A 15,361-nucleotide genomic window follows, 5' to 3' on the forward strand; every position below is an offset into this window, starting at 1 on the left:
TAAAATAAAGAGTTCTGCTTTAGTTTGCCCTGGAGAATATGGCAAAACCAAAGCCAATCAATTTAAGACAGTCACATAGTGGATGAAGGAAATAGGCCAGGACGTGGATGTCTAGAAGGACCGCTATCTTTGCATTTCTTTTTTTTTTTGTGAGGAAGATCAGCCCTGAGCTAACATCCGTGCTAATCCTCCTCTTTTTGTGAGGAAGACCGGCTCTGAGCTAACATCTATTGCCAATCCTCCTCCTTTTTTTTCCCCCCCAAAGCCCCAGTAGATAGTTGTATGTCATAGTTGCACATCCTTCTAGTTGCTCTATGTGGGACGCGGCCTCAGCATGGCTGGAGAAGCGGTGCGTCGGTGCGCACCCGGGATCTGAACCCGGGCCGCCAGTAGCGGAGCGCACGCACTTAACCGCTAAGCCACGGGGCCGGCCCCTATCTTTGCATTTCTAAGGCTACATTTAAATGATTATGTTTCCATTTATTTCAATTCTGCATTTGATTGCCACCCACGATTCTATTTGTGGGCATTCCTATTTTCTATTCAATTAAAAACAGACACAAAAGCCTGACCCCCAGAAGACTGCTGGTGAAAGTGTTTTTGCAGGCTCAAGAAGAAACCACACTTGCTCTGAGGCACCAGGGACGGCATTTTGCCGGCGAGCAAGAGGCCTGACTTTGTGTCACAAGTGAACTATGAAAATACGGCCGAGGGGCTGCTCTGAGTCTGGTTCCCAGCCATACAACTGCCTTCCTGTCAAGCACCACTCTCACGTTCCCAGGGAAAACAAACAGGAGTGGTACGAAAACACCAGAGAAGGTGGCTTTGAGTAGTTTATTCTAGAAAAACAAACACAGCTTGGCCCACGAGAAAGATGGCAGACAATAAAACACGTTAGCACTGCCGGTGATGTGTGGTAAGACTAAATATTGACTTTAAACCAATACTGGATTCAATGACTTTTGTGAGGAACAAAATACACTTTGGAATAATAATAATAATGTAAGGGATCTCACCCTGACTCTTCAGGGACAGAGAGCAGAGTTCCAAATGGCCCAATGTAAGGGCCCTTGGGGCAGCATGAGGTCATTGGAGGAATTAACCTAAGTTCGCTGATAAGTAAATTACTTACTACTTTTTGATTAGTAAGGGGCAGCAATTGACAGCTGTAATTCTTGTCTAGGAGAGAAGCTCCGACTCACCTGGGAGGGGGCTGCTGTCAAACCTCACAGGTTTGGATTATACCAAGAGACTCTGGCTCACTGGGTCTGGGGTTGGGTCTGGATTCAAATATATGCATCTGGTTCCCCAGATGAAGAGTCTACCCCCCAAAAAACTCCTCTGCTTTTTGAGGATCTAAGCCTCAAAATTCAGATCTCACATCAATGTCTGACGTTCTTTTGAGAGTGTTACTGATGGTGGGAAAGGTAAAGAAGATAAAGAAGGATATAATACACAGTGGCGTAGGACATTAGGGTTTTGGAAAAAATCAAAGATTTCCAGAAATGTGAGAGCTCAGGAAAATGAACAATAGTGAGAGCAGTTACCGATTACCGAATGTGAAATTAAGGCCTAGCGCGCTGTGCCAGGCACCTCATGTGCAGACACTCAAGAGAAACGGTTTCCTCAGCAGACTGGGGCACAAGTTGGGAATTACCCGAGCAAAAACCCCAGGTAAATATTAATTCGGAGTATTGACTCAGCTTCTTGGTCCAAGGAAGACCACGTTCTGAAGTTGCTTTTCACTCTAACAGCACGTGGGGGGTCAGGCAGGTTGCTTTCTGACAGGCTCTCACACACGCATCTGTGGTCTCAGGCTGGGCTGTGCGCTCCTGGGCAGGAAGCCTGGCCTCAGAGTCACCTCGGCACTTTCCAAAACCTCAGGCTCTGCCGTCGGAGCTTCAGCCCTCACGGGCTCAGGCTCTGTGGCAGGGCTCCCTTACAGCCGGGTCTCAGAGGGCAGGAGATCTCTGCCTCTGCTCTGACCCCCTGATCCTACAGCCACACCATAGCCAGGAAGCTTTCTAAAGAGCAACCTAATGACCTCACTGCTCTGCTTCAAATGCACGGATGGGGCCCCACTAACTTCAGTAGGAAGCCCAAACCCTCTGCCTCCATGAGGTGACCTGACCTTTGTCTTTTTTCGATGTCTCCTCCCTCCCCACTTCCTTCTCCCCTCCACTCTTGCCTCCCCTCTCCCCATCTAAGCCATAGATTCTAATTACACTGAGCTACTCATAGTTTCCAAATGCACCAAGATCTTCACTTTGGGCTTTTGCACAAATTATTCTCTTTGGTTAGAATGCTGTCCTTCCCAAACATCCTCCCTACACAGCATCCATCAGATGTCACCTCCTCCAGGAAGCCTTTCCTGACCTCCTCCCTCCCAACAAGACTGAGTTAGGGTCTCCTCCTATATATTCTGCAACCATCTCCCTTTATCTCTATCGTAACAGTTATCATGTTAGAGCAAAACTGTTGTCTCTGCTGTAGCAGAGAAAGGACACGAAGATGAGAGTGACTGTGCTCGCTTTCCTGCTGACCTCACAGTGCCCGGAGCAGGGTTGGCACTTAAACAGTTGCTGAATTGAATGTCGGTTGGCAGGGACTCCTGAACACGTCATTGTGTATATTATAATTACAGAGCAGTCAGCTCTTTATTGTGGAGTCTTACATTTCTTTTTATTTTCCTTTTTTTTCCCCTTAAGGTGAAAACTTTCAGAAATTAGAAGGTAAGGGAAATTAACATTTCTGAGCACTTAATATACTCCAGGTACCAATCACATGACCACCCTGAGAGGTTTAGCATCCCCATTGTACAGATAAGTAAATGTGGGCTCCGAGGTCAAAGAATTTGCCCAAAGCACAGAGCCCGTAAGCGTCGAGCTGACCTTCACACTCATGAGGCTCAAGCCCATGTCCGTTTTATTACACCGCACTGCCTCTATGGTGCTCGGGGTGGGAGGCTGTGATGCCTACAGGGCAGCAGCAGTCGTCTCCCCTCCCGATGGCCCCCGCCCAGTGTCTGCACTCACATTTGCTGTCAGCTGGGTGGTCAGAGCTGAAACTTTTTCCTGGGAGGCATCCAGCTCTCGCCGGAGTTTGCGAATCTAAACATGACAAAGGACAGAGTTACTTGCTTTGGGAATCCATTTCCAGGTTGAACTGGGCGAAATAATCGATATTAGTGACAGAGGAAAATCCCACCAGCACACTGTTCCTTACCTCTGACTGGCATTTTTCTTCCGGCTGTAAAGAGAACACAAGGGAAGTTAGACCAGATGAGGAACATAGAGCAGCACAGTCCCACCTGCAGGGAACACATCTGGACACTTATGGCCGTCTCGAAGATTTACCAGTTTCTCTCCTCGTGCATTTTTCTGGATAAACTGGTTCAATTAATTTGATCACTCAGAAAGGCCAAATACAAACAGCATATTATTTTAAGAAATTAGGAAGTATTAGAACAGCACTTCAACTATTCTGGTTGTGAGGAGTCCCTGCTCCCGTGTGGAGATGGCTGAAGGGGAAGGGGCTCAGGGGAAGGTGTGAGAAGGGGATGAGCCAGGGCAGGGCTGCCAGAGTTAGCAAATAAAAATACACCCAGTTAAGGTAAGGACACCCAATTAAATTTGAACTTTTTTACTTAAATACATCCCATGCAATATCAGGGTATTTTAGCACATAGTTGTACTAAATTTAACGAGGCATTCTGTATTTAATCTGGCAATCCTACCTGGGGGAGGGAGGACTGCTCCTAGGTTAATTCTGCCCCATTTTATCCTCCCTCTTACTGCAGCACGGTAGGACGGCCTCCAAAGTGTGGGAGGGGGAGGAGCCCCCATCAGCCACCCATGACACCCCAGATTATGAGGATGAAGTGGCCTTCACCTTCCTGCGGGCTCACCTTGAGTTCCCCAGTAACCTGTGACACTGGGGAGTAAGGGTGAAGCCTGTGGGCCCTCTGACTTGCAGAGCATTCCATACTGTGCCCTGTGTCTGTGGTGACACAGCTACCTGCAGCCAGAGACTACAAGACCACCTCTCTCCTCCACAGGGGAACCCACATGGGTTAGGGGAACCTGCTGCAGGGGGAACCTTTCTTTCCCTCTCCTCGGGTTCCCCCGGGGGCCCATAAAAGAAAACCCCTCCATTCTTGGAAATGTTGGAAGCGTTACCACCCTTCTCTGCACCCTACCACTCACACCCGCCCCAGGGGAGCAGTGACTTGGGAGCCAGGTAGGTGACTGAAAATCAGTAAGGACCCTATTTCGTCCTTGGGTGCTTGCTGTGTGTCCTAATGCAATTTTACTAGTAATAAACCCATTAATTTTTAAAATCAGCATCTGACTCTGGTGTCTACTTCTCTCTCAGTTCAGAATGCAGAGGGGTATGAGTCATTATATCCTATAGACCCCATACCCGTCAGCTGGGGCAGGGGGTGGCTGCTTCCTGTCTGATCTCCCTTCACCCCTGCCCCCCAGTGCCCTCACTCCTGATCCTGCTCAAGAGGGGCCCCCCTCTAGGCTGCCTTCCAACAACAGCAACTAAATTTTAGATACATGGGGGCAAAATCATTTAATCCTTGCAGAAATCCCATAATGTAGGTCTGTATCCCTTCTGAGGCTCAGAGAGGTTAGGAATCTTGCCTTAAGTCACATAGCTGGACAATCTCCTTATCTAAGAAACACTTTCTGGAGAAGACTGGGCGATGTCCTCAGGGCTTACTCCTCCCTGATAATATTCATCCATCCCTCTTTGTCTTTCTGTCCATCTATCCATACCCACCACCACCACCTATCAAGTATTAATTGATTTCCTACTCTGTGCCAGGCACTGTTTTAAGAATCTGGGACACAGCTGTGCACATGACCAAGCCCCTCACCTCACGTTGCTCGGATTCTGGTGATAATAAGTAGCATGTATTGAACACTGACCATGAGCCAGAGACTGTTCCAAGCACTTTACATTCGTTATTCATTTAATCCTCATAAGAGGTACCGACACTATTGCCTTCTGTTTTGCAGATGAGGAAACTGAGGCACAGGAGGCGAACTCATTTGCCCAAGGCCATGGCGTACGGTAAGCGGAGGAGCTGGGATTGGAGCCCAGCGGGTCTGGCTCCAGGGCCTACGATCTTAAGCAGCACCTTCCCCTGCTCTTCTGCTACAGCTACTTTCTCACAGCAGCTTTCCAGAAACAAGGCCCCTGCCTTCTGAGTCTGCTCCAAAGGAGAAAAGTGGGCGGTGAGAATGTCACATTCTCACCGTCACTATCTGACAACTGCCGGGCTAGTGGAGGCCTGTGAGCAGGCTGAGCCATCTACATCGGACCAGCCCTGCTTTTAAACACTTCTACCAACAGGCCTGCCTAACACTCCTTCCCCAAGCCTCTGCCACTGCCTGTACTGTGCCCACCTGTCTCTGGGGTTGTGCCCTGGTTCTCAACAGCAGCCTGGAGAGATCATGTGTTTTGCATCTCGTCCCCAGCTGCGGCTGATCTTCCTTACATCTGGGAACTCTAAGCGAAGCTCTGGGCCTCCCTCCATTTAGCAGTTCCCCTGGGAACTCAGCTGTGCTCCCTACCAACCACAAAAGCAAGTCTGATCCCAGAGGTGGCCTCTTGGAGTCTCTCTATTCCAAGGGCTGGCCGTGGCTTCTCCTCATCAGTTGTTTAGCATCATGTTGCCTTTTCTTTCCTTCGTAACTAAAATTATAGGCAAATTTTAGCCAGAATGAGCATTCTTGAATATCCAAGAATTACAGAGATTTCAGGAGAAAAACCTATCATCCAAGAAGAGCTTATAAAACACTCAGCTATTAAACAGACTCTTTGGTCTGGGTTGGTGGCAACTTAAGAGACTCCACAGATCTCTTTTTAGACAACAAATAAGAACTTGTTCACCTTACCATTTACAAAGGTGCCTGAGCATTATTTCAGAATTTCATCACCACAGTTAGAAGGCCACGTTGCTAAGAATAGATAAGGGACCACATGTCGGTGCTGGGTGGAGCAGAGTCTAGCCAGACTTGCAGTTTTCCCTGGAATTAGCAGACTACTCCAGCAAGAAAATATTCAAATGTTAGACTATTTTTTTTAAAGTCTGCAAAAGTGACCTATATTCTCAGAGAAGGCTCATGTAAAGGAGAGTAAATGGGAACCTTGGACTCCAAGCCTGGCGGGATGTCAGAGGTTGTGGGCACTCAGAGACAACCTCGCCTAGCTCCCCAACACCAAGGGCAAAACTGAGAGACACCAGAATAAGGAGGTGATTTTGTTAGTTGAGAATTCTGTAGTTCTTAATTCCATGGAGACAAATGTTTTAATAATTCAGTTTTGAGTAATGCCAGGTTTCTGGGCTATATAGCAGGATGAACTGTATACAGCCCCATGTAAGTAAAAGGCCATCCCAGAATCAAGTTAGAGAGACCAGAGATGACATTCTTTCTCAGGCCCATAATGAGCAGACTTCAGTGATTGCTGACATGGTCTGATTTGAAGGACCAAAGCCACATAGTGAGAAAAACTAAGATGAGGCCTCGAGTCTCTTGCTATCCAGATAAACATGGAATTAAAAATCATTATTATTAGGTCTTTGGTAATTTGTGAATTTATATCAACATGGAAAGGGCAATCTCAAATTTCATGAAAATACCAGCTTCACGTCCACACCCCGAATGAGAGCTGCTGGAAGAGAGGCCTTTGCGAGAACTTTCAGAGGTTGGCACGAGCGGGTGCAGCTGGCAATGGCATGTGATGGTTTCCTGCACCTGAACTGTCACAGGTGGAGAAACTCATGCTCTTTCTCTCCAAGGCTGGCTAATGCAGGCCAGTCCCCACTTTCCACTCTTTTGAGAAGGGCCCATCCCCTCTGTGATGACAGGGAACCCACTGGGAAAACATGGGCTTGGGCCCTGATGTGTCTGCTATGGCTGCTCTGCACTAACACTGTGGAACTAGAGTCCTGGATCCCTCGGTGCCCTCTGGTGCCCCCGGCCTTCTCTATCAGCTACAGCCTGCTCTCTCCACCACAACCATATCCTTGGGGCTTAGACCAGAGCCTGGCACATACTTACTGCCAGTAAATACTGTTGAAGAAGTGAATCTAGGTTTGGAAGTACCATCTCTGGTCCCCATATCACAGAGTTTCCTTCTAGAAGAAAGGACTTCGTGTACGCATTAGCTGACAGAAGGCCACCTCTACGCTCCCTTAGTAGATAATAGCTTAAATAACCCCTCCCCAAGGTGACCATATTAAAGCCTGTAAATGAAAGCCAGGACTCTGTGACTAAAGTTCAGACAAGATGACCAGCTGAGCAAAGAGGTATTTTGGAGTTGGAGGAACGAGGCGGCTAGGAGCAGAAGAAAGTGTTTCTAGGTCCTTCAAATCAGACCATGTCAGCAATCACTGAAGTCTGCTCATTATGGGCCTGAGAAAGAATGTCGTCTCTGGTCTCTCTAACTTGATTCTGGGATGGCCTTTTACTTACATGGGGCTGTATACAGTTCATCCTGCTATAGCCCAGAAACCTGGCATTACTCAAAACTGAATTATTAAAACATTTGTCTCCATGGAATTAAGAACTACAGAATTCTCAACTAACAAAATGATTTTTTTCCCTACAGGAATTCCAAAATTAAAGTTTTTAAGAGAAATAGTTATGTATACAGCTACAAAAAGTAAGCACCATTGCACAAATCCCGCAACATATTTGCTCACATCTGGCTTTTGTCCAGAAGGCCTCTCATTGGTGATGGCTAACATTTACGAGGGCTTAATCTGTGCACCGTAGTCATTGCTTTACATGCATTTTCTAACTTCATTCAAAGCTCTTTTTTGAACACCTAGTATGGGCGAGGCCCTGCCTTCGGCCCTAGGAATACAAACAGAACAAGTTCTTGTCCTCGAGGAATGTATATTGAGTGAACTGTAGTCTTCATAACATTTAATCTCATTACAACTTCACAAGGTAAGGACTGCTATTCTTTCTACTTTACAGATAAAGAAAATGAGGCAGACAGAAGATTAATAAGTTGTTCAAGGTCTTTCCTTTCCAAATCTACCAGCAGGTGGCCAAGGCTTCCCACACGTTCTAACCAGTTACCACCCAAAGCTCAACGCCACTTTAACAAAGCTGCCAGTTCCTGATTTATTGGTTGGTACACTATAATCAATAGCTGTTTGTGAATTTCAAATCTTGTTCCCTAATTAATTGACCCCCTTATGACGGAAATACTTTCTCTAGGAGAAATGCTTGTATTTTATCATTGACACACTTGATAAAGGACCCCAGCTCATAGGATCATAGCCACACAGCATTGATTCATACTCACTGTAGAATAAATGGATGACGTGCTGGAAACCAAGGAGAGCGAAGATCCATGAACTAAAAAAAAGAAAAAAAAAACAGAAAAGGAAAAAAATGTGAATCACAGCTGGCTGCTATGGAGCCAAAAAGGGGGAGGGGAAGAGAAACTCAGGAAGTCACTGTTCCATACCACATTGTTTTCTACAACCTTCTACATACTTTTTTCCCCCCTGACTTGCAAAATAATACATGATTATTGAACAAAAATTTTCAAGTGCAGAGAAGTGTTAAGAAGCACACTCACGGCCATAACCTGTGTGACTCATAATTCTACTACCCGGAGGCAACGTGTTATCGCTCCAGCAGGTTTTATTCCATTCTGTTCTCGAATGTGTTCCTTCAGGGTTGAGATTGTGTTGCATATATATTTTATACTCTGCCAGCATCTGTCACTTGTATGCAAAAAGACGAGCTGATTATTTTGAACACAGGAGGCTGCTAACCATAGTAAATTCATTCTAGATGTCCACGTAGCATAACACTGGTTTAGAAAACATTTCCACTGACTGAAATCTAGATGCTTTCATTCGATTTCTATCATGTGTACAAAGTGACAAGCAGGTGGTGTCCTCCTTTCTGTTTGTGACTGGTACTTTCTGACTTAGAGCCATCCTCGTACCCTCTTAGCACCCCCTCCTGCCCCTAGCCAGTAGAGACACTTTATTATTTGTTTTCATGTAATTTCAAAGCATGGTCTTTTCTAGGACTAGGTATTCTGATCAACTTCTCTTTTTGGGAACCCGATTCTTTAGTATTTTCTTGTTATTCATTTGAAATACAGAATTATGCCTGTGGAGACATCCCAGGCCTCTTAACTGGGCGCAGCTTTCCCGACCACAGGTGCAATGCCTCCACTCCCACGTGCGCCATCACCCGGGGTCTGAGAGTGGGGGGTTCAGGAGTAACTTCCCGTGTATACTCAACGGCTTTCACTTACCACCCCAGAAGTGAACTCAACCTGGATTAGCAGTTGGCAGAAGCTACCTGCCCACAAGGTGTCTGAAGAACAGCTCAGCCTAGCACTCAGGTGCCTCCACACTGTCTTCCCAGCAAACCTCCCGACCTCCCATTCTTCCTTTCTGCATTCCCATCATACTTTGAATTCAGCACCTTGCTCTCAAGCATGCCCTAGGTAGAACTTTCCTGCCCCAGAGTCTGCCCATGCAGCTCCCATTGTTTAGGATGCTTCTCATCTCTGCCTGTCCGAAACTCCAGATCAGCTCAAACCATGTCTTCTCCATGGAGCCTTTCTTCACTTCCCTGACTGCCACCCAGATGGGCTTCCTCGCTCCTCTGAGCCCACATAGCTCCTGGCTGGCCCCACCAGCCCTCTTTTCTCTTAGCAGGTGCCTGTTGCTCTGAGGCCATCCCTGCATCATCACTCACATCTACCTTCCTTAGCGCTGCCCGGGGTTCTCCTCCATCTAGGACTCATCTGGCCCATGCTCCATAAAAAATCAGTTTAAGGTGTTAACGGCCAATAATGGCTTTCTGAGTTAATATGTGCACACATTAACAGAGGCCTCTCACGCCCCAACCTAGTGGCCCAATGTTCCCAAGGGGTATGTTACTCTAGCCCTATGACACACACAGAAGTGGGGAGATTATATTGGAGGTCAAGTTAGGGGAAGACATGCAGGTAACATGTAGCCTCCCTTTAATCATACCGCCCTGCCAGACGCCCACTCCAGAGGCCTGCATACAGCTGCTCTGCGGCCTATGGCTGCTGGAAGATGGAAGTTTTTTCTTTCATACTTCTTTACCTCATTCACATAGACTTACTGACACTGCCTTCATCAATATCTCAGTGTAAGCTGGGGCTTCAGGCAGAGAAGAGCACATCCGGCAGGCTTTGGGGGAAGGTAATTATTTTTCTCTGTAATTAACTCCTCTCACTTGGTAAATAGCAACAGCAAGGCGGTGGTCCAAAGAAAGATTCCTCGATTTCCAGAATCAACTCCAAACTGAATGTGGCTTGCCTGAACCGTTGCCATTGGCCCTCCTTCAAGTGAATTGAGCCAAGTCAGAGCCTGGGTTATGTGGCCTGGATACTTCTGGACAACAAAATGCATATGAGGTTCACAAAGCCAGAACAGCGAAAGCATGCTATGCATTTTCTTCCCTATACCTGTTCCTTCAAAATTTCGAAATTACAAGGAACCATGAGAATAACTAGGCCATCTCTGCCATTGAGTAATCTGAAACCCAGAGAGGTTAAATGACCTGCTTAAGGTCACACAGCATTCAGGAACAGGATCTGCTGGCCAGAAGTCTGGAGATTGCTCTGCCCTGGAGTGACCTGGTGTACTGGTTTCTGAGGGCATTTTTTTTGGTAAAGCCTTTTGGTATTTTTTAGAATGGTTTCCTAAGCCCCTCAGTGAATCTAGACATAGGCACAAAGTGGGACCACACAAGCAAAAAATGCATATTTGAGAAGAATCTCATTTCACCCCTACCTAAAGCACCAGGTGAAATCACTAGGCAGAATGAAACAACCAGGCATATTCTGGCCAATAAGGCCACCAAATGCCTTGATGTCACACACGGGCATTTCATACACATATTCAGCCTCAAAAATCAAAGCACTTTCTCATTTATACTATTGTTTGAAGTGATCCCCATCAACACAGAGAATTTGTAGGTAATATTCCCAGACAGGGCAGGAGTTTCCACCCTAATTAACGAAAGAGTAAATTAAGGCCCAGAGAGGCTAAGAGACGTGGCCAGGCACACACAGCTGGTCAGGAGCAGAAGAGGCATGTGAATCTAGGCATTGCACGGTGCTTCTCACTCTGCCACTGGGTACTTCCGCAGCCAGTGAGAATGAGATGCTAACGGATCGTCCTCTCAACCAGCAAAGGAAGCAGAACTAAACCGAGAGAACACACGGATGAGGGATCAGGGTGCGCTTAGGACAGGTAAGAAAGCCCAGCTGTGAGAAGGCAGAGCCAAATGTCAAGGCAGGACTGAGTACACAGAGGGCTGAGGATCGAGAGTTTGGGACCTAGTCTTGGCACATCAAATCCCAAGGTCACTTCTTCTGCCTCAATTTTGCCACAAACAAAAGGGGGATGAAATGGCTCTTGGGGAGAAGGGTAAAACAAAACATGACAATTATCACAATAGCTACCAATGATCAAGTACTTACTATAAACCCCTTAAAAGTCATTTTGCTAAGTGCTTTCCAGGATTTCTCTCACCTCATCTGCTCTCCAACCTTGAGAAGCAAGGACAATGATTTTCCACATTTTAGTGGACAGGAAACAGGCTGAGCAGGGTCAAGCCCCTTACCCAGTCACACTGCTAACCATGCAGGTGCCAGGATTTCATCACAAGTGTAACTTAGGGGCTAGAAACACAAGCGAGCTACAATACAAGATTTACTTGTTAATGAGCTGCTCTGTTCCTGTGGATTCCACAGGAACTGGTTTAGATCGCACTGGCTCTTAGGGATAATTGCTCAAGTCACTGGATGTTTTTTCCTCCAAAGACATCCATTTTAAAAATGCCTCAAGCATCTCCCTGCATGTACGCTATTAAAGCTGACTTTAAGATTGCATAATGCATCTGATGGAAATTCATTTACCTGAAATAACTTTGAAAGGTTGCATTTGGGCCATGCCTGTACCTAATCAACATATTTATGACTCCTACTTCCTTCAAAATGGAAAGCACTAATTAAATCCCACAAAAATCTCCGACAGGTAGCTGTTCTAATTCTTCCTGAATTTCCATCCTGCTTTCTGGTATAATATACCTACCTGACTCTTATAAGGAGGTTCTATTTGGTCCAAACGTGAGATGTGAATTTTTTCCCCAGCTGTTTCTGCAAGGTCGGGGATTTATAAATTCAAAAGGAAAAAAAAAAAGTCTTCACTCAATGGAATTACCAACACCTAATTGCACAAGCCCTATTTTGTTTGTGTAATGAAATAGCCTTGGAAGAAATAAAATCAATCTGATGCCAAATTTCCCCAAAGATGAAAATGTCACGTGTTTGTAGATTATCAACAGCAGTCCCTACCCCTTGCCCCCAAATTTGAGTTTTACCTCTGCGCTTCAGTTCCCTATCATCACGAATCATTAGGTTTACAGAAGTCTAGACACTGCTTGTGGGCAAGCACTTTCTATCAATGTCACTTGGACGCCCCAGATATTCCACATTTGTGCTGCCTGACAGCTTGATTCCAGATGGAATAAATAAAAGCTATCTGATGATGATGCTGTAATGGCCCTGGACCTTTATGAGGCGAAGTGTGCTTGTTTGGACAAGTTTCAGTACTGAACATGGTTCACTCAGGTACACACATGACAGGGAAGATGAATAGGGCGGGCCCAAGACACGCTCCATATGCGAGTCGTCATCAGGAGGGCTGGGAAACGCTCTGTGGCTGTGCTTGGCTAGCACACTGACTAGAAAAGAGCTCAAGACAAATGGCCTACTCCTTCACCTTAGGGTCAACACAGCCTCCACTACTACTGCTCTGAGTGGTTACAGCACTAATGTCTAGCTCTTCAGTCTAGCAAAACACTCTCAGTAACTCAGGCTCCACCCCTCCTCGCTCCTCTGTCCCTGCGGGTTCCCATATATGGATTTACAGACTTGCGTCTGCTCACTGGATGTCACTGGATGCAAACGATACATAAATCAGGGCGGAGAGAATGAAGTGGCTACGCAGATTAACCAGGGGCAGCCGCTCTGCAACTCCACCGAAACTTATAAAAAAGAACACTGGGCAAGCAGAATCCTGTATCCTGCATCTCTCCCCCTCTTGACTGCTTCAGGATTTCCTAATCAATCACAAGTTTGTTCTTTCCCACCTGGAGGATGCTGGGCATATTTCCCTGCTCTCACAGGGATCGGAGCAGAGGGAAGCCTCTATGATCCCCTCCCACATTCTGTTCTGTCACTGGCAAAAAAAAAAAAAAGGCACAACTAGAGACACAGCCCTCAGCCTGGGGTCCTCTTGCTCCAAGAGCCCCCATCCTCAGCCTGGGGACTTCCAGCTGCCAGGACAGCAATGCTGAGGCTGAGTCCACAGACTGTGACACATAATAACATTATTGGGTTGATCTACATATATATCTTCTCATTTAATTCTTGTAATTCTGTGAGCTGGGTACTATCATTCCTCCCATTTTATTGGTGAAAATACAGAGGCACAAAGAGGTGAAGTAATTGCCCAAGATCATATGCCAGAGAAGTAGCGGAGCTGGAATTCAAACCCTGGTGGTCCTACTTCACACCCTTAGCCACTAGTCCACGAGCCCTGCCTCCAACATGCTGTCAGCCCATCTCTGGGAAGCTTTTGGGGGTGACGTCCCTCCACAGCATTTTGCCTGCTCGCTCCCCTAACGTACAACTTCAGTGAAGGAACAAAGGGAAAGAGAAATGAACTGAGTTAGGAAGATGGCTGGCAAAGTTGCCCACACTATTTTTCTCCCAAAATTCTGATTAAAACGAACAAACCATAAAAATCCAACCCAAAAGAGTCATGATTAGCCAGCAAAGAAGGAAAAGGGCATAACTGAACACAATAAACTTAAAAACCTAATGCTTGAGTATAGAAATAGAAAATTATGGAGTGGAGCAGAGAGGAGGGCTGCCCACAGGCCCCCAGAGCCATAGGGGTGCATCAGCCCAGGGAAGTGAACGCTCCAGATACTGCTCTGTCAGGATGGCGATCTGGGGGCTGAACCCCAAGATGAGGGCACAGGCCAATATGGGCTACGGCCCAAGTCGGAGAGAGAAAAGCTTAGAGCAGAACTTGGTCAGCTCTACATTCACCAGTATTTTATGAGCAGCCTCTTCCCTGGAGTCCTGTGAGGTTAATTAAGAGTCAGATCTTACTATACAGAGTTCCCCAGCCCGACCCCAGAGTAAGAGGGCGAGTTGGAAGCACTTACAGGTGGACAGGTGGCCCTCAGGTCAACAAGGTGAACTCGGCACAGAGGAACATTAACTGCACCGCATAACCTGGGTGATAGCGAGTCTCTCTGCTTACCTTCTTCAAATCCATCCCGGAAGGAGCCCGAGCGGCTCATGGTTCTGCTCTTCTCATCCAGGGACATGGAGCTGTTGCGGAAGCGGCTGTCAGTGTACGGGTCATACTGCCCATCAGCGTTGGAGAGGCTGTGGGTTCTCAGCATGGTCGGGTTGGACAAGCTCATCTGAGTGACAGTGGTGGGACTCGCTGGAATTAAAGGAATGGGATCAAAAGGTTAGAAATTCATGTCTGTTCAAATCCTGGATGGTGACGAAGAGAGGCTGCTTATTATCAGCCATATGTAGCCCTGCCAACTTCTCTCCCCTGTCTATTTTCTAAAAGGTAGTCACATCAGCATTTGAGATACACACTTAGAGCTAAAAATAAGGGAGGAAAGGTGGGTCAGTTCCAAAGCAAGGCTCTGGGCCTCCGCTCTCCAACTTGGCACGTTCAGACAAGCTCGTGTCACCTTCCAGGCATGAGCTAATTACTCCCTGGGCTCATCTGGAACTATCCTCCCTAAAGCCAAAAGCCCAAAATAGTCCAACTGGGCTTTTGATCAGATGGGAAGCATTTGTACATGACAAGAAACTCTTGCCTCAAAGAGTTATGGCTGGGAAAGAACAATATGAACACAGGTCTCATCGCCTCAGATGGGGAACATTTAATAATGGTGCCTAAAGAGCTTCAATGCAAAGGGGGCTTATTTACCTTGGCCAAAACCGGCTTTCTTATTAAAATCCTGTCCATTTTAGTAATGTATAATATTTTCAGAAGTATCTATTTTGTTAATTAAACATGAAGGGTTAAGCCTTACTTGATTACAAGGCACACTTGTCCTTAAAGACTCTGAGTTTATTATTCACAATCTTCAGAAAAGGCTGCCTCTCTAAAGAGTGAGACGAGACTAGAAAGATTCTGTCCCCCATCAGTCCTCCACAGCTCAGCTCCCATCCTGCCATCTTCACGTAACCTTCCCCAGTCATTCCAGCCAAGACTGATGGC

General features: G+C 46.5%; 1 protein-coding gene across 5 annotated transcripts in view; it reads right to left on the reverse strand.

Annotated features, from left to right (window-relative positions):
- The window catches only part of NAV2 (neuron navigator 2), a 697,375-nt gene that overhangs the window by 41,375 nt on the left and 640,639 nt on the right, over positions 1 to 15,361 (reverse strand). For all 5 annotated transcript variants that reach the window (XM_087433096.1, XM_087433094.1, XM_087433097.1 and 2 more), the window contains 4 exons: positions 14,375 to 14,563; positions 8,335 to 8,387; positions 3,226 to 3,249; positions 3,036 to 3,110 (listed from right to left, as the gene is read on the reverse strand). In XM_087433096.1, the coding sequence (XP_087289222.1) occupies positions 3,036 to 3,110; positions 3,226 to 3,249; positions 8,335 to 8,387; positions 14,375 to 14,563 (341 nt within the window). The remainder of the gene's footprint in view (positions 1 to 3,035; positions 3,111 to 3,225; positions 3,250 to 8,334; positions 8,388 to 14,374; positions 14,564 to 15,361) is intronic.

This window comes from Ceratotherium simum, chromosome 7 (assembly GCF_057802395.1).
Source record: "Ceratotherium simum simum isolate JZ-2026a chromosome 7, ASM5780239v1, whole genome shotgun sequence".
NCBI classification, from domain to species: domain Eukaryota; kingdom Metazoa; phylum Chordata; class Mammalia; order Perissodactyla; family Rhinocerotidae; genus Ceratotherium; species Ceratotherium simum.